At 40.8% G+C, this 25,183-nt stretch overlaps 4 protein-coding genes across 6 annotated transcripts; 3 read left to right on the plus strand and 1 right to left on the minus strand.

The window, feature by feature from the left end:
- Window positions 1-1,549: 1,549 nt before the first annotated feature.
- LOC106908425 (uncharacterized) lies at window positions 1,550-10,141 on the plus strand. Its single transcript, XM_014974511.2, has 6 exons — window positions 1,550-1,808; window positions 1,886-1,948; window positions 2,547-2,614; window positions 4,072-4,534; window positions 4,642-5,043; window positions 5,567-10,141. The coding sequence occupies exons 4-6, from the start codon at window positions 4,091-4,093 to the stop codon at window positions 9,452-9,454; spliced, it is 4,734 nt and encodes a 1,577-aa protein (XP_014829997.2). The 5' UTR covers window positions 1,550-1,808; window positions 1,886-1,948; window positions 2,547-2,614; window positions 4,072-4,090; the 3' UTR covers window positions 9,455-10,141.
- An 884-nt stretch (window positions 10,142-11,025) lies between these two features.
- LOC148157969 (mitochondrial ribosome and complex I assembly factor AltMIEF1-like) lies at window positions 11,026-13,601 on the plus strand. Of its 3 annotated transcripts, none has more exons than XM_088008200.1 (3): window positions 11,026-11,143; window positions 13,077-13,393; window positions 13,543-13,601. In XM_088008200.1, exon 2 carries the CDS (start codon window positions 13,114-13,116, stop codon window positions 13,324-13,326), a length of 213 nt encoding a protein of 70 aa, XP_087864326.1. In that variant the 5' UTR covers window positions 11,026-11,143; window positions 13,077-13,113; the 3' UTR covers window positions 13,327-13,393; window positions 13,543-13,601. The 3 variants fall into 3 exon arrangements, with proteins under 3 accessions (XP_087864326.1, XP_087864327.1, XP_087864328.1); XM_088008201.1 differs by having other exon boundaries at window positions 13,565-13,601; XM_088008202.1 differs by lacking the exon at window positions 11,026-11,143 and adding an exon at window positions 11,156-11,421.
- Window positions 13,566-20,081, plus strand: mief1 (mitochondrial elongation factor 1). Its single transcript, XM_014974515.2, has 4 exons — window positions 13,566-13,712; window positions 13,807-13,987; window positions 14,892-15,163; window positions 16,132-20,081. The coding sequence occupies exons 1-4, from the start codon at window positions 13,566-13,568 to the stop codon at window positions 16,957-16,959; spliced, it is 1,428 nt and encodes a 475-aa protein (XP_014830001.2). The 3' UTR covers window positions 16,960-20,081.
- On the minus strand, window positions 19,727-25,183 carry napsa (napsin A aspartic peptidase). The gene is made up of 9 exons (XM_014974516.2): window positions 25,014-25,183; window positions 24,582-24,735; window positions 23,172-23,295; window positions 22,859-22,977; window positions 22,571-22,770; window positions 22,280-22,402; window positions 21,979-22,123; window positions 21,806-21,904; window positions 19,727-20,709 (listed from the first exon to the last, which is right to left on the minus strand). Exons 1-9 carry the CDS (start codon window positions 25,079-25,081, stop codon window positions 20,548-20,550), a joined length of 1,194 nt encoding a protein of 397 aa, XP_014830002.1. The 5' UTR covers window positions 25,082-25,183; the 3' UTR covers window positions 19,727-20,547.

The following is a 25,183-nucleotide window of genomic DNA, read 5'->3' on the forward strand; positions in this document are numbered from 1 at the left end:
ATATTACATTTGTGTTTGCTACAATCCTTCCTTGAAAATGCTTTACGATTTTTTACATTTCTGTATTATAATCTTTTATGTGCATGAAATAATACTGATTATCTAGCCATTATTTATTTCTGTGGTTTTGTTTCTATGGAGGTCTGCAGTCTGTTCCAATTTGAAGGCAGACTGCTAACTAAAAAAGGATTAACACACAGAAAAAGACAAACTTGCATTTTTACAAAAAAAACCCAAAAACAAACAAACAAAAATGTAAACATTTTGTACACATTTTTAGTCTGAGAGAGGAAAGCATTATAATTGTGGTAATCTTGTTTTCAGTAGTGGACAAAAGTTCTGAAAAGTAGAAATTTTCCTTTTTGATGCTAGTGTGTAGATGTCACCACTTTACTAATTAGAATATGATCAAAATGTGAGATTTGTGCCCACTGATTTTTTTCCTCATATGGACAGATCATTAATACATTTTTAAATATCGGCTTTATGCAGATGACATAAAGCCGCTATATTATCCAATATAGCGGCTTTATTATCCAAACTAAGAAGGTTGGAACTAAGGATGTGGCACTGACTCTCCATTGACAGCGCACACATTGAAGCAATAGAAAACCTGTTTAAAGGAGAACTTTAAGCATGTATTTGATATTTATATCAGTCAGAGAAAGACTTCCACTGAACATTTGTCTGACCTAAAACTTAAATCCCTATTTTTAGAGTTTCTGTCAATAAATACCGAAATGGGATGATTTTGAGAGGCTGAGTTACTGTCCTCAGTTCTTGGAGTTTTGGAAGCTCAGCTAGTCACCAAAATAAAGGTACTGCTTGGTTGTGTATTAGGGATTACAGAAATCCCAAACCGCTCAGTGGTATTTCCTGGAGAATATCTTAGAGTAAGAATATTTTATCATTTTCTTTCACCTGATGCTAGATTAAAAACACTTCTCAGTTCTCCTTTTGGGTGAAAGACACTGAGTTTCTTTAAAACTAGACTCAAAAATCTGCCTGCTTAGAGTTGTTGTTGAAACATAATCAATGAGACATTAATCAACAATCTGATATGTAACGATGGCACTTGACAAAATGTAAAGTTTCAATTGTTCTATGGCTGTAGTTTTGTGTTTTTACGACGTAAAGCACTTTGAATGCCTGAAATGTGCTGTATAAATAAAATGTGATTGACTGACTGACTCATTAATTGATTGAAAAGATATTTAAAATATTTTGTTGTTTGGTACTTCTGTGCCCACTTTCAAATAACACCCTGGGCAACTGCCCTAGTGGACAATTTCCCTTCCGATAGGTGGTCATTTTCATGCCTATTAAAATATTTTATTGGTCGGTTCAGCCATATATTATACTGAAACAAAGAAATTCATAGGAAATCCTGAGTGTTCAACCTCTTTACTGTCATGAAGACACCTGCGCCCTCACAGAACTTAAGTCTGACACATCAGTGTTTTGGTGAAGGTCAGTTAAGGAGTTAATCTTACCAGAAGGGAAGTTTATGCTTGAAAAGGTTTCTGTATGAGGATACTAGCCTGACAATTACTGGTAATCTGTAAGAGAGATCCCCTTTTTTTTCTGGAACACAAATGCAAAAGAACATAATCAGCTTTTTTCATCCCCAGGAAGCCTGCAAAAGATTTGTTTTGGGGAGCCTTTCATGGATTATGTAGGCGTAACAAGAGTATAAATACACTCAGTTGTTGATCTCATCTGCTTTCGTTAAGATGTCTCAGTCCCATAATGGTCATTCATGTAAAAAAAATTACTGAATTTCACCACATTACCCTAACTACACCAAGGTGAGTAAGCTGATCATCTGAAATCTGAAAGAGGAGTCATGAGTATTTATTGAAGCCTGACATTTATTCATGTTCAGGTCCTGGAGTGAATCTTGAGATCCAAACAGCGAGGGGCAAATCATCCGAGTGGAAAGACACGAGTAAGTTCTGTCACATTGTTTTACACACATCATCACATATGTGTAAAATATGGAAATTATACTATTCAAAGTGAAACAAATGATTTGGCTTAATGCATAAAATATATTTTAGAAAATAATTGTTACTTTAGGTAATAATTGGATTAAAGGAAGGAAGAAACTTATAGACTGTGATACTGACCACGTTTTATATTCTATGCTGTAAAATACTAGTGTATGGTGACTACTTGGGGAATTATAATTCAAAACATTACTGAGTAAATTCTTATTAATTTGACCATTCCTCTTTTTATTTCTAGATTTTTCTAGATTCTTCCTTTTGCTCAACCCTCGGTTTTTCTAAAGGATTTTGATCTGAGACGATCGAGGGAGATTCATTTTATTTCTTATGAGCTACTTTGGTCTTAGTTTGTGTTTTATCATATTTAACTTCAATTGTAATTGTTTTGTAAGTAAAAGAAAAAAACAAAGAAAGCGAAACATGAAAGTTTATTCCGGAAGATGAGAGGTGGAGAGAAGGTTTCTTAATTGGAGTCACAGCTTCTTCATTATGGTAAAAAAAAAAAAAAAATCCCTTGTTTGTGTGGTCCATTCCCAGTTTTCCTCCCACTGAGTGGTCTCCCACTGGAGCAGCTGGCCAAATCTTGGACAAAGTCCTTTAGAAAGGTAAGATCATTTTTATTCTGCAATCACCATAACAAGAGAAAAAGATAAAAAAATAAATAAATGAACAAAAAGTTTATATCTGTACATCCCAGTTTATAACGATTACAACATTTTTATGCATTCTGGTACGTTTTTCTTACCTGGACATATTTCTGTCCTATTAATGTTTCTTATGATAACAAATCCTGACATGCAGTTGAAGTTTCATGTGAACATATTTTTGTTTTTTTGCGGAGTTGAGATGTTGCTTTTCTAACATACTTAAACAAGTCAGAGAAACCTTATCTGTTATTGATTTGTTTGGATAAAAGTTGGGGATATTGTGACACAAGCACAAGAAAAGTGATTGTTTTATTGGTGCGTAACATTCCTTGTAAAGGTTCTGTTGGTTCATTTCACCTTTGCAGTAAATTTCCTCTAAATATTTGCGTGTTTCACAAACCCAGCTTTCTTTTAAAGCCTGAGTCCTGCTGAAGTTGGTCAGACCGCAGATAGCCGGCACTGTGTGGATGATTTGAACAAATCAAGACAAATCTAATTTCCACCGCGTTTCCTTGACAACCAGAAAGTTGTAGTTTTAGAAAAAGGAGTAACTGCTTTCACGTGTGAGCAGACGGGCCTCGTTACCGGACATTACGGAGGGAGCCGTTCTCTTCAGCAGTGGTGGGGTGCATTCCATTCATGTCCACCAATTTCACACACAAAGAGAGCTGTGTTGTACTGTTTTAAGCATTAACAACCTAACCGACTTATTGGCTCCACTAATGTGAGAACGGTTGGGCATCATGTGAAGGAAACGTATGTCATACTGTGTGTCATATATTTTCATTGTGTGTGTGTAGATGAGAGCTGTCACATACTTCAGAAATCTGAGCTTGTAAGTGAAATCTGCCTTCTTCTGGGAAACAAGATAAGAAGTCATTTCAATTCTCCCAACCTAAAGTTGTAAAACTCTACGGTGTTTACCTCTTAAAGAAGAATTTATGACGTTGATATCTAATAATTAGACGTAGCTTACCGCTGCAGCACTAAAAACAGGCCTAGCAAAGGTTGGTGGTAACATTTTTCAGTAGGAACGACTAAGATGTGCCAATAAGGTGTGATTTAATTTTAGAAAATTAAATATGCTTCATGAAACATTTTGCAGGCAAACCTGTTTACCACAAAATTGTGTTTCTGTTGTGTTCTTTCCACTTACTTCCTTTTTTGGATTATAATACAACAAATAAAATACAATAGCATCAAGTTTTTGATGCTGTACCTGGGTATTAGAGATACAGCTTGTACCTGTAATGCCCCAAAATCTGAAAACATGTAAGTTACATAAAAATTTTTTGCAATGCAGTCATTCCCCTAAAATGATCAGCAGCTTTTGGAGTCAACTGTGTTGGATTGACTATTGAAAACACCAATGTTTTCTCCACTGACAGTGTCACTGTTGTTCTTTCTTTGTCAAGCCCCCTCAGTTCCAACAGGATGACGCTTGTCAACTACCCAATTCCAGAGTTGGATGCCACCCTGCAAGAAGTGAGCCGTGTTCTGCAGCTCACGCTAAGCCCAGATCTTTACCTTGAGTTCAAAAGCACCCTGGAACAGCAGAGGAATGCCCTGGAAGAGGCCCAGGGGAAATTAGAGGCCATTGCAGCAGGCCAAGAGAACTGGGTGACTGAGCAGTTCAAGAGGGGTTTGCTTTCTTGTGCTGACCCCCTGCCTACTTCAACGGCCCTCCCGGTTGTTCTTCTTCCATCTAAAGTTAAGGGATGCTCTCAGCTTGGGAGGGCAGCTGCTCTGCTCTGGGCAGCGGCAAAGCTGTACAGTGAGCCCCTCCTACTGGAGGGCGATGTTCCTATGGAACGCACTCAGCAGTCTGAAGTGTTCGCCGCCAGCCGTATTCCTGGCAAGAGCCGAGATGAAATTAAGGTGAGATTAATGCAGTCAATGTCAAAAAATTTGACCTTTCTGAAAATCATTTTGATGCTGAATTTGCTTTTCGTTCACTTACTATACTGTGAAACTCTGTTCATCAGGTCTATCCAGATAGTCTCCATGCCATCATCACCTGTGCCGGTGGAGCATTCCCCGTTGACATGCTCTGGCGTCCCAGCACCGGTGGACCAGTTTCTGCACGGTCCTTTGCGGACATCTACAAGCAACTGGCCCAGGTGATGGATCTGCCCAAAGCTGGGAAACAGAAAGATCCCTCTGTCATCTGCAGCCTCTCAACTCTGGAGCGCAAGTCCTGGGCTTCCCTCAGGGAAGAGATTCTCAAACAAGGAGGTGATGTGCAAAAATCACTCGAGCTCATGGAGAGTGCCGTCCTTACCCTCTGTCTGGAAGATAGTGACGCCCCCTCTGAAATGGCTGACGTCCTCAATGCAGTGAGGCTGGGAGGAGGCGGAGACACTCCATGTCTGAGACATTATGACAAGGTATATGTAAAATGGTTTTTAATGAGCTGATAGAAAAATATGAATGAATAGTGATTAGGAAGAATAGTTAAGGACTTCTGTAGTTTCACTGTGCATAAAACTGATTCCTCAAGTCTGCAGAAAATTTCTATTATCAAATAAAGTATACAAATTAGCTAATTTATTTGAAAGTTTAAACAAGCTTATCCGATTTTCTAGATGATGAGCAATACTCTATAACTGTATATTAATTTAATGAACAAATGTTTATATCCTAAGATTTACAATATGTCTAAGACCTCAGTATTCAAAAACTGAATCCAGGCCTGGTTCACTGAAAGAGTAAACGGTATTCAAATCAACCAGTAGGATCATCAAGGGACAAAGCAAAACCCATTGTTACAAGATGTAATTTATTCAAAGATTAAGTTACAAACAAGATTTTGTACTTGTGGGTTTAAAGGTTTTGATATTTTAAGAGATGGCTGAATTTCCAGGAAGAAACCAATGCAATTTTTCATGCTTTTTTTTATTTTTTTTGCAGGTCCTGAACCTTGTTGTGTTCAAAGACAGCACGGCTGGGATGGTGTTCGAGCACAGCGCTGTGGATGGAATGGTAGCTTCTCTTGTGACTGAACGTATATACCATCTGTCTGAGACTGTTGATTTAAACCTGGTTAATAATGACTTAGAAAAGATGACCAAGCCTGAGACGATAAACACTGTTCATTCTGCATGTCCAAAAGCCCTAGAGTTCCCCTTTGAAGGGAACCTCCAACAGAACCCTGTATTGACAACAGACAATCTAGTTCTGACTTTTGATCTACCCTCATATCCTGATGTGTTTTCTACTTTTAGAGGGCAGAGGGGCTTGTATGATGCTTGGGTCAACTTCTCTTTGCAGCTCTCCCTTTGGCAGACTCTTGGAGAGTCTGCTGCCAAACATATGCTTGTCACACCGACACATATGCGGCACTACAAACATGGTCGTTGTGATCCCACGTACTCTCTCACAATGCATTCCAGGAAGTTAGTTAATACCTTGGGATCCCGCATTCGTCCTGATAACACCATCCACTACACTAACGACTTACTGCAGCTGTTCCATGTTGCTTTTTTAGAGCACAAAAGCCTTATCAGAAGCACCAAAACTGGCCAAGGTGTTGGTCCACACCTGGCCGCTCTGCGCCGGTTTTTACCATCTGACAATCCATTAAGGAAATTCCTGGATCCCTTTGGTTGTCCATCTGTATACCTCACAGGTTCTGACATGATGGAAGGTGTGGAATGTGGAGTAGGGAATGCTTATGCACAAGATCAACTTGCTGTAACCTACCTTGGGAAGAAAGATAAGGTGCGACTTGTGCTGAACGGAAAGGGGACATTTGCTGTTGCTCTGAAGAAGCTTCAAGAAAACTTCAAGATGAGCTTGAAGATGTTGATGCTTTTAGCTGTTAGGTATGCCATCACAAGCCAAATGGGGGCACTAGATTGCCTGTTCAAACGACAAAACACAGAGCAGATGCTTCAATACCAAGAGAATGTAGAGAAGGGCAAAGGTGCTATTGACCCTGTATCTGGCATGAGCTCTGACTACATCCTTGTGATTCATGGTGGTGCTGGAGAGGAGAGTATACTGAACAGCAAAGTGACAGAGATGATTGAGTTTGCACTGCAAACAGCTTTGACCCTTGGGGCCCAAATTCTTGAACAAGGTGGCAGTAGTCTGGATGCTGTTCAGAGGTCTGTGGAAGCTTTGGAAGACTGCTTTCTGTTTAATGCAGGTAGAGGTTCAGTTTTCAACAAAGATGGCAAAAATGAATTGGAAGCAACCATTGTAGATGGAAGTCAAATGAGATCAGGATCTGTTGCTTGTGTGAAAAATGTAAAAAACCCCATCAAAGCAGCCAGATGTGTAATGGAGAAGAGCTCACATGCTCTGATGGTTGGTGAAGGAGCTGAAGAGTTTCTGCAAGGGCTGAAGGACAAAGAGAAGCCAGTTGGGCCAGAGTATTTCTACACTGATATACGTCACAAAGAGTTACTCGCAAAAATCAGTGGTGGAAACACCTCAAAAAACAACCACCCTCAGACAGTTGGAGCGGTGGCCTTGGATCGTTGGAACACATTGGCAGCTGCTACCTCAACAGGTGGGTTGGTTGGAAAACTAAAAGGGCGAGTAGGGGATACTGCAGTAGTAGGAGCAGGGATATATGCAGATGACAAGATAGCAATTACCTGTTCTGGAGACGGAGATGTCTTTTTAAGGAGTAGTGTGGCAGAGAAAATAGCCAGTCTATACCACAACAAAGGCTATAGCCTAAGAAAGGCCTGCAGAGAAGTGATAGCCCAAAATCTGAAAGATGTGTGTGCTGGTGTCATTGCTGTGGACAAAAAGGGTGACACTGTCATTGAAACAAATGCTGGTGTGATGTTTGTGGCCTCAATGACTGGTGGTATTTCCAGGGTAGAAGTTCTCAAGCCAATGAAGAACTACATCAATGTGATCTGGGAAACAGAAGAGCTAGTTGCTTACCTGAACCAAAACCCTTGGACTCCTGGATCAACCATTCTGACTAGAAAAACTCTGAGTGGGGCTAACAGTATCTTTCAGTTGCCCACACCTGATTTTGTAACTATGCTACAAGGTGCAAAAACAGTATCAAACTTGCTATGTGAGCGACTGGGAGTACAACGTTGTGCCTTGATTTTTAATCCAACCCCTGATAAACCAGCACAAATTAGATTACTGCCACTCTATGGGTTAGAACCAAAGTGGCAACCTCATCTTGCCGAAGAAGAGGAGTTCCACAGTCATGACACAGGCTTCTGTAACTCAAAAAGTGGCCCACGCTGGGATGATGAGGCACTGACTCAAGTTCAAGCCAAAATCAGAAATGCACTGCCAACACCTAATGCACCATTTTGCTTTGACTACTTTGGTGACCCTTCCAATGATAACTTGTTTAGCCGGATTGTGAGGGGAGAACAGCAACAATGGAGAGTGTGGGAAGACAGTGAGCATGTTGCTTTCCTTACACCGTACCCAAATAGACCTGGTCTCACTGTTGTGGTACCACGCAGGCCCCTGTCCAGTGACATTTTCAGTCTAGGAGATCCAGACTACAAAGCTCTGATCTTGGCCACATATAAAGTGGCACAACTGCTGCAGGAAGGAATGAAGGCTTCAGGTGTTGCACTGATCTTTGAAGGGTTTGAGATCGACCATGCTCATGTCAAACTGGTGCCACTGTTACCTTCACCAGATGGGGCAAAAGCTGTCAAGCTACAACCAGAATTCTTCCAAACCTACCCTGGATTCGTGTCATCCTTGGATGGTCCAGCAGCTGATGCTGAATCTCTCAAAAACACACACTTGAAAATCACCCAGTGCAGACCTTCTAATTCATGGAAAGATCCTCAACTTCACTCCACACTGGCCATGAAAAGCCAGTGGTATCGCAACCTGTTTCAAATTCAAAACACTCTGTTCCACAGCACAGTGGAATATTTCCACAATTCCTGCCATTACGCTTATGCTCTGACCCCTCTCACCACAGACACCATATCTTCACCAATGGGCCTGGGGTCCGACTCAGAGCCAGTGTCTGTAAGTCTGCTTGGTCAAGATGTGTACCTGGCTGACTCAATGCAGTTTGTTCTTGAATACTTCCTTCGCTTTCAGGAGAACCTACCCGGAACCTACTACATATCTCCAAGCTTTAGAGGAGAAGATCCAGACACCACACACTTGAATCAGTTCTACCATGTCGAGTGTGAATTGTTAGGAGACATGGACAATGCCATTTCCATTGCAGAGGGATACTTGGTCCACCTGACCAAGTCTATGTTGAAAAATCACTCTGACATAATCCAGAGCTCTGCTGGAACCTTAGCACACGTGACAGAAATCCTGCGCAAAATGGAAGGAAAAACTGCTCTGCCAAGAATCCCCCTGGCTCAAGCCATTTCCATGATGCCCTCTCCAGACTGCTTAGAGTGGGTGCAAGATGACCAACCCCTCTTTGGCAGAAAGCTAACTCGCAAAGGAGAGCATGTTTTAATAGAGAAATTTGGTGGTGCTGTATGGCTAACTGAGATGGACCACCTGGGAGTTCCCTTCTACCAGGCGTACATGGAGGGCACAGGACGGTCCAAAGCCAAAGCAGCAGATCTTTTGCTGGGGCTGGGTGAAACTGTCGGTCTTGGTGAACGCCACCCCACCCCTGAGATGGTACGAGAAGCCCTCAGGCACCATGCAGTACCAGAAGAGTCCTACAAATGGTACATTAGCATGCGCAAAGTGAAACCTCTCCTCACCAGTGGATGGGGGATGGGGACAGAGCGCTATTTGTGTTGGCTGCTTCAGCATGATGACGTTAGAGATCTGCATATCATACCAAGAATGAAAGGAATAAAGTACATGCCCTGATCATACAATTACTGCAGACAATCAGGCCAACAGATGTAATATATTTGTGGTAACTGGTCCAAACTACAGTACACACTGTAGATTCAAGAGCTTGCAAATACATCAGGGATGCATCATTTGTAACTTAGATCTAAATTTCTATTCTTCAGCTTTTAAACATGCTCTGTAGCCTTTTATCCTGATTATTGAAGCTTGCAAATATTTTTAGAACTCAATAATACACTGGATACAACTTTTATAACGTAGTGAAGTTACACCAGATTGAGTTGTTTTTCTTAACTTTAAAGTGTCAAAACACAAATTTACTTATCTGCTTTCATCGCATTATGTTAGGACAGATAACATAAAACAAAGTAACGGTTTTCAAAATCAAAGACATGAAAATTTTTTGTTTTAATGATAGCTGTGTTCAAAAATCATTATTGATCTCTGTCATGTAAACCGGTTTCATATTCATGTTTTTCTTTTTTGCAGCTTACCTTTTTATGCAAATGATTGTTATATGAATCATGTATCATTGTAGCAAATATATATTTGTCAGCAATCTGAATAGCTTGGAGATATGTTTTGACATTTTCTGAAAAAAAGACAGTACATGTTGTTTTGAAATCTTTTTCTACTAGCTTTCATCAGTGTAAAATTTATTTGTTTCATGGTGGAATAAAATCTTTGCCTTTGTAACAGTTATCTGCATATCTGTATTGACTTACAAAGCTGATTGAACTTACACAGGTTAACAGCCATCACTCAATGCTCAGTCATTTAACTTTTATTACATTATTTCAACGGGGCAGAGAGGGATTGACCAACGTTATGACCATTTTGATGTTTTATTCTATTGAAATGTTACCAATGTCTGAGTAAGATGCTGAGTACAGAGCAAAACTGAAATAAAGCATTGAAGAGATGGCAAAACACTTGAGAATTGAACACTGAAACATAGTCCTACAAAGTTGTTTTGTTAGTTAGTTTGTTTGTTTGTTTTGTTTTTTTAACCAGGGTTGCTGAAAGCAAGTGCACATCCTACTGTTCAGATTTTTTGTTAAAAAAATAATCATGTATTCTTATGCTTCCACGTTACAAGTGCGTGATACTTTGCTTTGGTTTATTATATAAAATTCCAATAAAAATACATTAATAAGTGTGGTTGCAACACAACAAAACGTCGGACACATAGCATAGTATAGTATAGTATATATATATATATATATATATATATATATATATATATATATATATATATATATATATATATATATATATATATATATATATATATATATATTAACATTGAAAGAGGGCAATTTACTAAATTGAAAAGGCATATTAAAAACCAGTCACGAGCAACTCTAAGCAGGGGAAATTTAAAAATAATCAAGAAAATTTGATGAAATATAAACGGTACAAAAAGTGACATAATATAAAAGCAGTGTGGAGTTGGAAAATAAAATACAATTAACTAAAAATATACAAAAAAGGAAAACAAAATGTTACGACCTACTGTTGATTACTTCATGGGCAGAGCATAGCTGCGAGACATTTTTTTTTACATAAAAAAGCCGCATGTAAACCGGATGTAGTAGTTCTGTACTGACGTACTTCCTGTTGTCACCACCGTATGTGACCCCCGGCTACAAGAGACACCAGCCTCCTCCTGAAGACACTTTTCTGACTCCTGTTTTCTGAAACGTAGGTTAACTTTTGTTTTTTATTTGCTTTATCGTTGTGTCGCTGCTATTAGACGTCGTTTCGGTCTCGTACTGAACGCGACGTGTCTTTAAACCGGGCTTAAACTAAGGTCAGCGCCACACGGCTGCTTACTGAGGTAAGCTAATAAGCTAGTGAGGAGGTGTGTGACTTTCTGGTGGACCTGACCAGCCATTTTCTACTCTCTCTAATGCCACCGGGAGATTTACTCGGCCAATATCAGCGATTCAGCTTCAGGGAGGGACCAAAACAAAGCTGAGGTAACGAAGGACAAGAACAGGTTGTGATTAAACGGTTGTCAACGTCCGGGCGGCCATGCATGTTTTGCAACTAGTTAAAGATTAACAAACCCGAAGAAGGAGCATGTGGATATGCTTGTATGGTGAATTGAGAGCTTCATAACTTTTAATTTATTGTTTTTGTATAAAGTTATTCCTAAGGTCCACCTTTCATGAAGGCAGGTTTATTCGTTTACCTTTGTATATTCAGAGAAGTTCATACATTCATATTAAATATGGCTAATTTCTTTGTTTTGTGAGCGAAGAAGCAGAATAGCATACTTTATGAATGTTTATTGAATGTTCTAATGTTTTTCCTCCATCTCCAGCTATTTTTACACCAACAAATATATATTTAAAAAAGGGTTATGTGTAATATAAAGGGAGTAGAAGTAGCCCGTTTTGTTGATGACAGGTTCAAGGTATGTCCTGTATAAATAAACTCATTTTGATGATGCCCCAACTATCTGTAGAAGTTGAAGGATCAGGCAATCTCTTTGAACTGTGATCTTCAGCTCTTAAATAGATTTTCAATTGGATTAAAATCAGGCGACTGAGCGGGTCGTTCATGCAGGTTTATGTTGTCTGTTCAAGATTGTTGTCCAGTTGGAAAAGTTCACACTTATCTCATCCTTTGATTTATATCAGAAATTTATCAGTTTCCTGACAATAAATCTGCCAGTAGCTTACACTGAACAGTCCCACCTCCAAAGTTTTCTGTTTGTTAATGTTATTTTTCCAAACAATTTGTGCATCATGACATCCAGAGAGTTTAATTTTGATCTCATTATGTGAGAATCGACAGCAGTCTCCAAGCTTTTCTTTGATTTGTCCTAAATCTCTGCAGGTAGACTTGTGAAAATTACATATTTTTCTGGACTATAAATTGTTCCTTTTTATTATGTTTTTTTCCCAGACCGTTTTCAAGTAATATATTGATAATAGAATAATAATCTGAGACTAATAAACTTTAACTTTGTACAGAACACTTAAGTCTGGAACTGGAAATAAAACTAAAACATCAACAGAAAATACAGAAGTGGATTAAATAAGTAATCTTTATGTAGGTTGTGTATAATCAAATCTGTTTAACAAGATAAATGTCTGCTAAAGATTAATTATGTTTTATAAAACTAGCTTAACCAGTCTTTACTCTTAATGTCACTGGTGCATATATAAATAAAAAAATTAAAATAAGCCAACAATGCTTAGCCTGGTGGGGAGGCAAGTAAAGCCTGGTGGCCCGCCAGGCTTATAATGCTCTGGTGGGAAACCCTGAAATTCTCCTTCAAAAAATATAAATCCTCAAAATGTAAATTATCAAGCTAATTTAAATTTATTATGCAATTAATTGATTAAGTGTTTATTGCGACAGGCAACTTAAAACAGGCTTCAGCTTGTTTTCTTCATTGTGGTTTATTGTTTTCATGCAAAAACTGCACCTGCTACATTCAGGTCTTGCTAATGTTCTCTTTAAAAGTTTCCTGGCTTTGATTTTCTGAGGAATCTTACAAGGAGCTCCTAGTTCTCTCTGGTTCAGGGTGAAATATTATTATTTTTTTCTTCCACTTCTGAGCAATATTTAGACGTTTTTCGCTCAGCGTTGCCTCAGCCTGATCGTTGTCCTTTTCACTCAGCGTCTAGGGTCACCACCCTATCCATGTGTGTTCCCTGATGGGCAGCTGGTCCCGCGGTGCCGTGCTGGAGCTCTACAGGGCGCTGCTCCGCGCAGGGCGTCACCTTCAGTACACCGACCGGAACTACTACCGTCGGGCCGTGGCCCGTGAGTTTCGGCGCTGCCAGGCCCTGACCGTACCCGAGGATAAGGAGGAAGCACTGAAGAGGGGCCAGTTCTTTCTCAACAGCAGGCTGGGCGGGCTTATGTAGGGCGGGGGGAGGGGAAGGGAACACCCAGTGGTGGGGTCAAGAGGTCGTCAGGATCCGCATCTCTCAGGTAGCGTCAACAAAGAATCTTGTTTTAATTACCAAACATGTTTTTTTTTTTATTCTAACCGCTTGACAGTGGAACAATAGCTGCTTCTTCTTCTTCTTCTTCTTCTTCTTCTTCTTCTTCTTCTGCCTTCATTCTGTTGTTATGATCAGGTTTGTATGCTCTCGGTGGCAGGATGGCGGGCGTGAACGGAGACCGCAAGGGGAAGAAAGATGACAACGGGATCGGGACCGCTATCGACTTCATGCTTTCCAATGCCAAACTCGTTCTGGGTGTGGGCGGGGCAGCCATGCTGGGCATCGCGACCCTCGCTGTCAAAAGAGTAAGTCTGACAATCCCAGTCTTTTTTTTTTTTTTGGTTACCTCCACACACTTCCCTCCTGGAGGCGTGACCTGAGACCCTGTTGTTCGTGCAGATGTATGACCGGACCATAAGTGCCCCCACCAGCCCCACCAAGATGCAGCAGACGGGGAAGAGAAGCTGGGAAGAGCCTGCCTGGGTGGGCTCGTCTCCACGAGTTCTCAACCACGACATGAAGTCCACGGTTAGCCGCTCCCTGCAGTCTCTGCCCACCACCTCTTGCTCTTTTGAAGCAGGTGAGGCGGATGTTCTTCTGTCTCTCTGACGGCATTGTTCTATTTTCAGATGTGGGGTTTTTTCCTTGTGTTATGCAGTATTTAATTTTGTGAAAAAGACTATCAGCCAGGTGTTTTTTTTCTTTTCTTCATCTGTCGACAGACAGCTTCCTTGGAGGATTGTTACTCTTTCTTTACAGTGGGTTTGGACCTTCTGTCTTCCCGTAGCTGATGATTTCCTGATGTTTTTAGGTTCCTGATAATAAAACCACCTATAGGATCACCCTCAGTAATTTATTGCTTTTAGGTTTAGTGTTGTTGTTTGCCAACTCTTGATAGCGCAGATGTAGTGCTTTGCAAAATCCTTCATATCCCTTTGAACTTTATTCCATTTTGTTACCAAACAACAAACATTAAAGTATTTATTTTTGTATTTTATGTGATGGACCAACATAATATAAAATATAGTTGTGACATTTTCAAGTGTGCAGATTCTCAGTTGGACTGGATTGCTCTAGTGAACACTTAATCTTTTGTAGCAAAGGATCCACTTTAAAAAATACTTGAAACACGTTATAAATATTTTTTGTACAGTTTCAGCTTAATTCCTGCTTTGATTATGTTTTTCTTTCAGCATATTGCTTCTTCTTTGCGTTTGTATTCTACATGAATTGATTACCAAATTAGTTGATGATTATTTTATTAATGGATTAAGTCCGTTTTTATTCACTAATTGACATCTGGAGGCAGCTGGTTGCACTGTCAGAAAGTTCAGATTATTTGTTAAAAACTTTACATTTGTTGAAGGGACTTGATGACTTTTGCGAAGAACAGTATCCATCCCTCAGCTCTGAAGTTTGCTTCCCTCTTCCTCTCTCAAAGTTCTGCTGCATTCTTAACAAAAGCGTCTCCGTCGTCTCCTCAGACTGCCTGCGCAGAGCCGCAGGTCGCTCCGCGGTGGGAGGAAGCGGCGTCACCCAGTCCAGCCTGATGCAGGCCCGCATGCGCCTATCCCTGCAGGAGCGACTGTGGGACTTTTACCAGACCAGGGTCAACATCCCCGCCGAGGAGCAGGCCACGGCCAGGAGGGCGGCGCTGGACATCTGCGCCGAGCTGCGGGTCTTCCTTCACGCCAAGCTGCCTGACATGCCGCTCAGAGAGATGTACCTCAGCGGCAGTCTCTATGACGACCTGCAGGTGAGCGCCGTTGCTGCGCCACCGGTTCCGGAAGCGCGACCCGTACCGTCAGCTAATTTGCAAGTGTGTTGAAACAAACACTTGCAGAAAGTGTATTTTACTACTTTTTTCTTTTTGTTTGTCTTTGTAATCGTAAAAATAGTATATGATTTAAAAAGAATAACAAGAAATAACGAGAAAAATGCTTTAGCCATATTTTGCTGGGGGAAAAAAAAGAGTAATAAATTTGTGTTTCTCACAAACACACAGGATATAGTCTTGTACATTCTGATAACACCTTTGGCTGATCTCGTAAAATATGTGATGATTTTAAGAGTAGGTCTTTTTTTCTTTTTTTTTGCCTGTGGTGAGTCCACCAGAGGACACGTTGATGGCGCAAGTAGCTAACAGTCCCGTAATAAAAAATGAGTACATTTCTGCAAAAAAAAAAAAAAAATGCAAAAAAACTCAAGAAATTTTAGATTATTATTTGAAATTTTCTAGAAAAAAACCTGAAATATTCTGGGTTTCAAAAAGTTGTGACTTTTGAAACTCTGAAAGGTTTCAAAAGCCGAACATTTTTGACTTTTAAAGCTTAAGAGATTAATTTAAGATTTTTTGTCACAAATTTTCAGGTTTTCAAGATCAAATATTTCCAAGATTAATCTAAAAACCTCTGAGGTTTCTAGAGAAAATTCTCTCCCTTTTTTAAATCTATAATGGCCTTAATACACCTTCAACCATTACACTAAATTATGACAATTACTATTCATTAAAGAGAATTATAACAGTATCTAGGAAAATAGGTCTCCTAACAAGTAGTATTTACTTGTAGATGTTCCACTCTGTCGCTGTGCAGTTTAAGAATAATCCACAAGTTTTTATTTCTTCAGCTCAAGCTCAAACAAGCCAGCGGCTTGGATCATGCAGCGGGAAACAAATGCAAATTTTAATCTGGGATTTTGAATTAAAATGTTCCAATCCTGCAGGTGGTGACGGCCGACCACGCCCAGCTGATGGTGCCTCTCGTGTTGGAGAAGAACCTGTGGTCGTCCATCCCCGGCGAGGACACCATCATGAACATCCCGGGGTTCTGGCTCGTCCGCAGGGAGAACCTGGAGTACTTCCCTCGCAGCAGCAGCTACTGGGACCGCTGCATGGTCGGTGGCTACCTCTCCCCCAAATCGGTCCTGGAGGTCTTCGACAAGCTCGTCGCCGGCTCCATCAACTGGCCCGCCATCGGCAGCGTCCTCGACTACATCATCCGCCCTGTGGTTCCCTCAGAGACGCTCACCCTGGAGGTCCAGTACGAGACGGACCGCAGGCTGTACGTGGACTTCCTTCCTCTGCTGGTGATGGAGGACGGAACGTCGCTGATCGCCAAGCCACACCGGCTCGCCGCCGAGCGCCATGAGAACCTGTGGCGGCAGAGCTTCCGCGTGGCCGAGACGGCGCGCCTCCGGGCGCTGGACCAGGAGGACGGCGGCTGCCGGTACGCCTGCCTCAAGGCGGCGAAGGCGGCGTGCAAGCTCAACCCGGCTCTCCACCGCCTCAACTCCAGCCAGCTCACCAACGCCATCCTGCTGCTGAGCGAGAAGGAAGGCGACTGGACGCGGGAGGCGCTGGCCGACCGCTTCCTGCAGCTGCTGCGAGCGCTGGTGGGACACTTGGAGGCCGGGAGGCTGCCGTGCGCCCTCAACCCCAAAGTTAACTTGTTCTGCGAGCTGACGGAGCAGGAAGTGGACGAGCTGGGGTACACGCTCTACTGCGCCCTGTCAGATCCAGAGCAGCTGCTGAGAACTGCTGCAGAGCCGTGAATCGACTCCAACAAGCAACAAAATTTTTTTTTTTATTTTATTATTATTTTTGGGGGTCAAATATTCTTCAGTCGTGATGAAGCTCCAGAAGAAAAAACCCTGCATGGAAAACAAATCACCTCTTTTTGTTCTTGTTACCTCTAAAAAACCATCAGTGAGTAACCATGATGCAGTGTTGGACTCGCCTCAAAGCCATTGTATTAATGAAGTTTAGTCTGTTGTGCTCAGATCACCTCTGAGGTCTTTAACTTCCTGTCGTGTAGAAAGAGGAATGCACAAATTCAGCTTTATTTGGGCTCCTTTCACCTCCATTTGCAGTTACTATGGCAACTGTTACCAATCTGTTTTTAATTTAGTTTCAAAGGATTGAATGTAATGTTAAGTGTTTGTATGGCAAGCCAATGTGTAATAAAATCCTGATCAGCCTCAACGACTCGGCGTTCTTAAAAATAAAACGATGCAAGAATCAAATTTCTGCACATTTAAATTTCATTAATACAGTGGCTGATTAACGTATTTCACACCACTTAAATTTTTTTTTTCACATTTTGTCAGCTTACAACCATAAACTTTTATCTATTTGAGTCAAATTTATCGACCCAAAGTGGTTCAGGATCTGAAAAGTGTGGCGTGCATTTGTTTTCTGCCCCACTTACTCTAAAATCTTCAAATAAAATCCAGTGCATTAGTAAAATAGACTCAGACCTGTTTGTAATTTAATCTACTGACAGCAGTATGAATTTATTTATTTATTTTATTTATTTTAGTGGCATCAAAACAAAGATGGCTGAACTCATTTATGCCAAACTGCTTCAACTTCTGGCTGAAACATTTGTTCTCCCTCGCGTGTTCACTTGTGACAAAATGTGAAAAAAGGTTTAATTGTTGTGACTTTTGTGTGACGCTGTGCAAAAACTGTTTTGAACGTCGTGGTCCCAGCGCGATGTAGAAAGTGGTAAAAGTTTAGTTGAGATTCTAACTGGAGGTGAAACAGGACGACCATATAAGGCGAGCAGGAAATGCCCGATTTGTTGCCGGTGAGGATAAAACAAAAAGCTGCTCTTTGTTTGTTGGAATAAAAAGGAGTTTTATTCTGTAATTGCTTGGACGTGGTTGTGGACACAAATTATCAGAAAATATTTTAACCCCATCTGGTTCGTTCATTTGGAGCCTAAATCTTTGTAGCAAATTTAAGATAACCCATAAACTACCAGATAGGCTGCAGACGCTGCTCCAGTTTCAGTTTGGAGCACTTTGTTCATTCTGATGCCTCTAGGTGTGTGTAAATGCAGATTAATGGAAAGGATCCAGGCAGTGTTGTGTTAAGCAGCCAGACGTTAGATTGGATTAAGGTGCAGGTCTGTGTTGCTACGGCTAAAAGGACCAGGAGGGATCCATTATTAACCTGCAGTCGGTAAGCTGCTTCTGCCTGTCTGATCTTTGTGTTGAACAATAGTTTCCAGGTGCTAATCTTAGGTCATGATCAGGATCTTAACACAGGCCAGCAGGTACAGCGTCTCGCTAAACAAACCGTTAAACCAACGGTTTGTTGATTTAACGCTATAGGATCTGAAGTGGAACGGAACAAATATGGCCGTCACTTTATTTCACAGGGTTCTGGTAAATTTTCCCTTTCCAAAATTTTCTGTCTTTATTTCTAACATTTGAACTTGGTTGGTGTTTTTTTTTTTTTTCCTCCATTTTGGCTCTTTTGTTATGTTTTTGCGTCGGGACAAACAGAGACAGACCTTTTGAATTCCCGTCGTCATAAGTCACAGCTTGGGATCTTTTAAGCTTTATTTGGTGAGAATAAAAAAAGTTAGTGTCAGAACTATCTTTAGCAACTTAATCGGACCAACTTGTGACACCTTTGTGTCATAAGTTTGAAGAAGGTCCAAAAGTTCAAACAGTTGAGTTGAATTATTTTCAGTGAGTTTTGTTATGTTGCAAAATGAAAGCTAAAAGTCAATTTTAACCCAATTTTCTCAGAAAAGTGTCTGTCTTTTACCAGATTAATAAACTTGCGTTTCAATACCCAGTTATGCTTTATGCCTTACTTCTAAAGACTGCATTGGAACCCTGCTGCACAAATTAGACAAAAGTCACATATTTGTTTTCTACCACAGTAAGAAAATGTTAGTGCAGCCGTCAGCTTTGGAGATTTGTGTCAATTTTCTTTGCAAAGTATCTTAAGCTCAGTCAGGATGGGTGGAGAGCAGCTGCGTAACATCCAGATTTTCCACAGATGAGCTTATTTTGGTCTGGACTTTGACTAGGCCATTGATGCTCATTGAACTAAAGCATTCCACTGTCGCTATGGCAGCTGGAAGGTGAACCTCCAAGCTGAGCTCAGGTCAGTGCAGTTTCTAACTGGTTCTCTTCTCCTCTGTCCCCACAGCATGCTGCTGCCACCGCTTAGAGATGGGTTGACATGCAGCGCAGTATTAGTTTAGCTTTACTCATAGGAAAACTTTAAATGGAGTATTAATACTTTTGCAAGGCAGCTTTCCTTTTGTTTTTTAGCCAAAGATTGTGTCCATTTGCTCAGAAATCAGTGATTCGCTCCCAGAATATAAAAGTTTATTCCAAATTAAAGATAAGTAGGAATAGCTGCCAGACTCAAGTAGAGTTAGTCCCACATCTAGTCGTTCTGTTTTCACTCTTAGCCTTAGGATAAAGTTGAAACATCACCTCATCTCCACACCTGTAATCCTGTTCATATCGTGTACAGTGATCGATTTATTTAATCATGACAAAAGAAAACAAGTGAATATTTTTGTATTTATTAAACATTTGTAACCAAAAAGAGAGCTGAATATTTATTTTCACTGATTCAGGTCAACATAGAACGGTACATATCTGTGCATCAAGTGCTTTGGTCAGAGTGTAGAGTTTTCTGTGCATATGATGAGTCTTCCTCTGCATATTAATTCGTGCTGTACGTTACTACTGTGCTAAAGTGAGGCGTCGCCGTGCCACGTCCGAAAATAAAACCCAAAACCGGTCGCTTCTTCTGAGCGGAGGGCAGCCGAACGCTGTGATGCATGTAACCCCAAAACCCATGAGTTCTTTTTAAACATTGGAGCACTTTGTATACGTCAATAAACGTTGAAATGATCGGAGACGGTCTCTGCGTTTTTCTAAGGACATGATTTGAAGTCAGTGTAATGAAAGCAATACAAAGAATTCAATGTTTTTATTCAGCTTTGAAAAACTCACACAGAGTAGGATTTTAATTTAACTAGAATTAAAAAAAAAAAAAAGGTTTTAAGCAGAGAACATGAAATCCAAGGTTTGAAAATATACCAGGACAACGTAAAGTTGAATTTAACTATTATAACCCAGTTTCACACATAAGTGCAACAAGTAGACGTGTCAATTCACGTCAACATGCTGAATTTTCTAGCCATTAAAGCTGAATCTTTGGAAAACGGTGAACTGTAGCATTTCTTGCTGTATTTTTTAAATCAGCTGATTATTTTTTCTTGAAAATCTTTATGAAACATTGAAAAGAAACTTTATCTGTTTCCTATGTGTTCAAATAGGAGACAGAAAAAATTTAAATAAAATAGATAAAATGGGAGACTCCTATTTGGCGGGTGCAAACCCGACTCGGTCCTCGTTCCTGTCAAACACGGTGTAGTACTTCCCAATGAACACGTCTCCCAGGATCCAAAGCGGCCCGGCCGGCGGCGGGATGTCCATGCCCATGAACCCAGACAGACAGATGGACACGCCCATCTGAGACTCCTGCAACAAAGGGGAAGGAGAAAAAGAATAAAAGATTATTTTACACTGGTGCCCATGACGTTGGAATAATTTAAGGTAAAGGTAATTTTATTTATATAGCACATTTTCAGTAACCTGGCATTACAAAGTGCTTTACAGGAACTGAAAGGAAATACAAACAAAATAAATCAAAAGAAAGAGCAAAAGAAGAAAAAGCTAATAATGTTGATCCAAAGTAAAACTAGATACTGAACTGTATCTGACTTCACACACATATGAGCTTTTTCACAGGTTGTCTTCACTTTTAGAGACAGGAAACCATTTTAGATTCCTTTGAATAGTAAACGATGCTCTTTGAATTTAATTTTTTATGAGAGCTTGTTCTCTCAAACGATTTTTTTTAATCGTACATCGATAGACTCTGAATACAAACCAATTCCAGCCAGTGATATTTTTAATATTTTTCTTAGAACCAATTCTTCTGAAAAAACAGTTTGAATGAATAATAGATTGTTCAGGCTTTGAGTGCAACGTGCAACAAACATGCCGAGTGAAGCTCCTCTTGGCAGAACGAATAATATCACATTTCTAATAATCTGTCCACTTTAAAATGAAGTGCAATTATTGTGATTCTCTGTATTTTTAAATGCATTAATATAGTTCCTTTCTACACAGAATGCAAATACAGCTCATCAATTAATGTAATTTATCCATAATGGTTGGAATTGTTATTATATTTGTTTATTTTGCAATGAATAAAGGGTTCTGCTGATCTGATGCTCCTTTGAAATGTGATTTTTGAAAAGTACTCAAAAATGCATTTTGTATTTTGGTATCCGCTCCTTTAGTGTAACAATCAGTCCAAGTTTAATTGGCTCATTTATCGTTTTTCCTGATGTTGAATGTTTGAAAATACTACTTTTAGTGTTTTCGCAAACAAAATAAAGGTATCAAAAATCTGTGCTCTAAAGAAACTTATTCAATGTAAAATAATCCAGTCAGGCTGATGTACTTTTCTTATTTGTAAGATCACTACTAGGAGGAAAAACGACGTGAAGTCACTCCTGTGGATTTCCTTCAGGGACAAGTGAATAAAATACCTCCTCTACATAAATACCTTCATGACATAATCCTCCCCGGTTAAGTTGAACATCTTCCCTCCGATGTTGAATGAGACGACAGGAAGCGTTGGGATCTTCTTGCAGTCAATCATGTACTAGAGAGGGAAAACGTCCACGCTGAAGTTGACGCAACAAAAGACGCAACACTTTCAAGATGTACGACTTTTACCTCTCCCATCAGCAGAGGCAGAGCGCCGATGGCTTTGTTCAGTGCTCTGACCTCTGCAGCAGGACCCACGATTAGAGACGTTCCCGTGTCGACAATTGCCTGGCAACCGTCTTTGCAGAGCGTCAGCTGGTTCCCCACGTCAACTCTGGGAGGTTAGAAGAACCACAGATTAAAAACTACTCATGTGAATTGGTGTTAAAAAACACCAATAAATGTCACTTTTATGCAGTCAAACAGATTAGAATAACATGTTGAAACTTCCTCAAATTTATTCCAGTTCCTCAAAGCAGCGGCGCCTCACCTGTTCATGTCGATCTGCCAGTAGGCCTTTCTTGTCACGTTGACGTAGTGTAGGGCTCCGGTGTAGTACTGCGGGTCGGTCCCACCCAGCATCAGCTCTCCTCCCACTGCTGCTTTCGGGTCCCTGAGGGTTCAAACCCGTTTCAACAGAAGCATTTTCTCAATGCAAACGGTTTTGCAACAGATTACCCAACAAACTTAAACCAAAACCTCGCAGCGGTTTCTTCTGCGTCGCAGTGAAGCTGAAACCCAAAACCCATCATTTGTAAAACGTATTTTTTCTTAAACCCACCTGCTGATGTAGACGGAGAAAATGTTCTGTGGCAGCAGCTTGGCCGCCATGGCTGTGTCGAACACCGGGGTGACTTTAGCCACCGATATGGACGGGTACGCCATGCCCAAGACGCCGTCGAACCGCGCGACGGCGAAGGTGATGCCAGGCTGCTTCACCGCTTCGCCAAACTGCTGACTGGGCACGGACAAACCCGCGACCTGCAAGCGACGGGATCAAATTCAAACCGACACCGGGGGATCATTGAATGCAGCTTTAAAGGTCGAGTGATTTGTTTTCTAAACTCACCGAGACGGTGTCCTCGCTGATAAAGCCAGACAAGCTGCCTCTGCCGTACCGGATGGCAAACTCTGTCCCGTTCTTCACGTACGTGCTCGACTTTTGGGAGTTGTAACGACGATGAACCCCTGGGTGGAAAAGTAAAGAAAAAAATAAAAAAAAAGATGGTTTATTATTATGAAAGTTACAAAAAAGCCATTGCTAACCACTAAAACCAGAAACTGGTTATGTTGCAAAAGGCTTCAGTTTCAAACTGTTTTGAATTTGAACTCTCTGTGTAAAGCGACTTAATTAAAAGGTTGCAGTTGGAAGGCGAACTCACAGCAGGCCAGATCGAAGAAAGCGCAGTGGATGGACGGGACCCAGAGGTTGGAGGAGCCGGTGTCAAACAGGACGGAGAAGTTCTGCGGAGGGGTGCCGATGCTGATGACGCCATAGTATTGGGCCTAAAACAATAAATAAGGAAATAAGATTAAAAAAAGGCTTTTTCACATTTTGTCATATTACAGATCACAAAATTCATTTTGTTCCAACTTGAATCACAGGATTCATTTCAAAGTCTTGTAAAAACTAAAAGTCTGCGTGCATTTTTAATTCGGTTCCCCCTTTACTCCGATATCCACAAAACAGAACAATTTCATGATCTGAGCTGTTAACTCCTGTTTTTGTGTTTTGCCCCGTTGTGTGATTTGATTGAATCAGATGTTATTGGTCTTAATGTCAGTCTGATGAGTGTGTTGCATCATCTATTTTACGTCTTATTTTGAATATTCAAATCAATCTGCACATACAAACTAGCTGGTTTTGCTCATGCTCATCAGTGATGCACTGTGATTTTAAATAAATAAATCCAAAACGATCTTTAAAAGTCACCAAGGTAAATAAACAGTCATTTTGACATGAATCTCGCTGTTCTTTGAAGGCCTAAGAGCAGATATTTCTCCTTTCCTGATCCAAATGAATGCTTCACTGCCAGACTCCTGCAGAATCTGATCATATGCTGAGAACTTGAAGCAGCTGTACTGGATCCAGAGGCAGTTTTTGCTATGGGTAGTTACCCAGGGCGCCATTAGAAACGGGGAGGGGATCCAGGTGAGTTTGCAGTCAGTGAAAGACATGCTGACCTGTAATACCAGGGGGCATAATGAAGAAAGAACCGCCACTGGCTGGGAAACGGCTAGAACAAGCAGAAGCTGGCTGTTGAGAAATCACGTTAGGACACCCCTGTTCTATCACAATAAAGCTCAATAAAAACACATTGGAGTTTGTGGTTTTAACATGAGGAAAATTGTGACAAAGATCAAGAGGTATGAATACTTTTTTTAAAGCATGTAGCTGTGACCTGGACAGCCTGAAACTCTAAAGAGCACCACTAGAGTTAGGAATATTAGGTCACAATAAACACTTCTATGGTTATGCAAACTTCCTGTTTCATTGCTAGTCCAGTTTAGTTTCATGTAAAGTGAGATCAAAGAGTAAACTCATCCTAAAGTTGGTATTAGGAGTTTTACAATCAAATATTTGCTTAGATAAATGCATTTCTAGCCAAAGGGTGATCGTTTTTTTTTTTGTTTTACAGAAAATGGGGCGAGCACTGAAGGTATTCATGTAAAACAGTAGCCAAATGATAGCCTGAGTCAATATTAGAGTTGTAAAAAATATGTGATGAAGCATGATGTCCAACTTGGCCGCCATTTAAATCTGAACCGAGGCGCTCTGCAGGTGGACGTACATCCATGAAGTTGGTCAGCCTCTCCACAGGCAGCTTGGGGGACGGAGAGCTGTCCGGAGAGCCGACACTCTTGGCCAGAGCCCGAAGTTCCTCCACAGTCCTCCCATTGTCGCTCATGAGGCGGCGGAGACTTCTGGTTTTATACAGCGGAACTCTGGAACGACATGTTTATTGGATTAAGACGCGGAGACGCATGAGCATCACGGGGCTAAAAACACGCTTCCGTGTCCGTCGCTCCTCCTCGTAAGCAAGCTTTAAAATACAGCTAACTACCTTTTACATTTTTTTGAATAAACTAATTAATCAATACCACTGGCTGTAGCGGAATTGGACACGCGCGCGTCCAATTTTGCACTCCAACAACTTAAAAGTCGCACGCGCATTCCTCAACCTAATAAGTTGTTGGCTAACCAAGTGAGAAACATTATTTACCTTACGACGGCGGCGCATTGAGTAACGAGCAGCGCCAAGACAACGCAAAGCATCCTGACTCGTCTCATGTCTGTGCTCCTCACGATAGAATAAGCCCACTTCCCACTTCAGAAACAGACGGGTCCGCGGTCACAGCCCACTTTTTAAACTGACGCACCAAGCTAACGGGT

The sequence above is a fragment of the Poecilia mexicana genome, unplaced genomic scaffold, assembly GCF_051168715.1.
Source record: "Poecilia mexicana isolate PSO_F unplaced genomic scaffold, ASM5116871v1 scaffold_8, whole genome shotgun sequence".
NCBI lineage: Eukaryota > Metazoa > Chordata > Actinopteri > Cyprinodontiformes > Poeciliidae > Poecilia > Poecilia mexicana.

Bases quoted from the DNA above. Each gene is read 5' to 3' on its own strand.
- LOC106908425 (XM_014974511.2), top strand. From the start codon at position 4,091: ATGACGCTTGTCAACTACCCAATTCCAGAGTTGGATGCCACCCTGCAA. The intron at 4,535-4,641 runs GTGAGATTAATG...TCTGTTCATCAG, and splicing joins AGAGCCGAGATGAAATTAAG to GTCTATCCAGATAGTCTCCA. The intron at 5,044-5,566 runs GTATATGTAAAA...TTTTTTTTGCAG, and splicing joins GTCTGAGACATTATGACAAG to GTCCTGAACCTTGTTGTGTT.
- LOC148157969 (XM_088008200.1), top strand. From the start codon at position 13,114: ATGGGCAGCTGGTCCCGCGGTGCCGTGCTGGAGCTCTACAGGGCGCTG.
- mief1 (XM_014974515.2), top strand. From the start codon at position 13,566: ATGGCGGGCGTGAACGGAGACCGCAAGGGGAAGAAAGATGACAACGGG. The intron at 13,988-14,891 runs GTGAGGCGGATG...TCGTCTCCTCAG, and splicing joins CTCTTGCTCTTTTGAAGCAG to ACTGCCTGCGCAGAGCCGCA. The intron at 15,164-16,131 runs GTGAGCGCCGTT...CCAATCCTGCAG, and splicing joins GTCTCTATGACGACCTGCAG to GTGGTGACGGCCGACCACGC.
- napsa (XM_014974516.2), bottom strand. From the start codon at position 25,081: ATGAGACGAGTCAGGATGCTTTGCGTTGTCTTGGCGCTGCTCGTTACT. The intron at 23,296-24,581 runs GTACGTCCACCT...TTATTGTTTTAG, and splicing joins GGCTGACCAACTTCATGGAT to GCCCAATACTATGGCGTCAT. The intron at 20,710-21,805 runs GTATTTATGTAG...CCTTTGTTGCAG, and splicing joins GGGAGGATTATGTCATGAAG to GAGTCTCAGATGGGCGTGTC.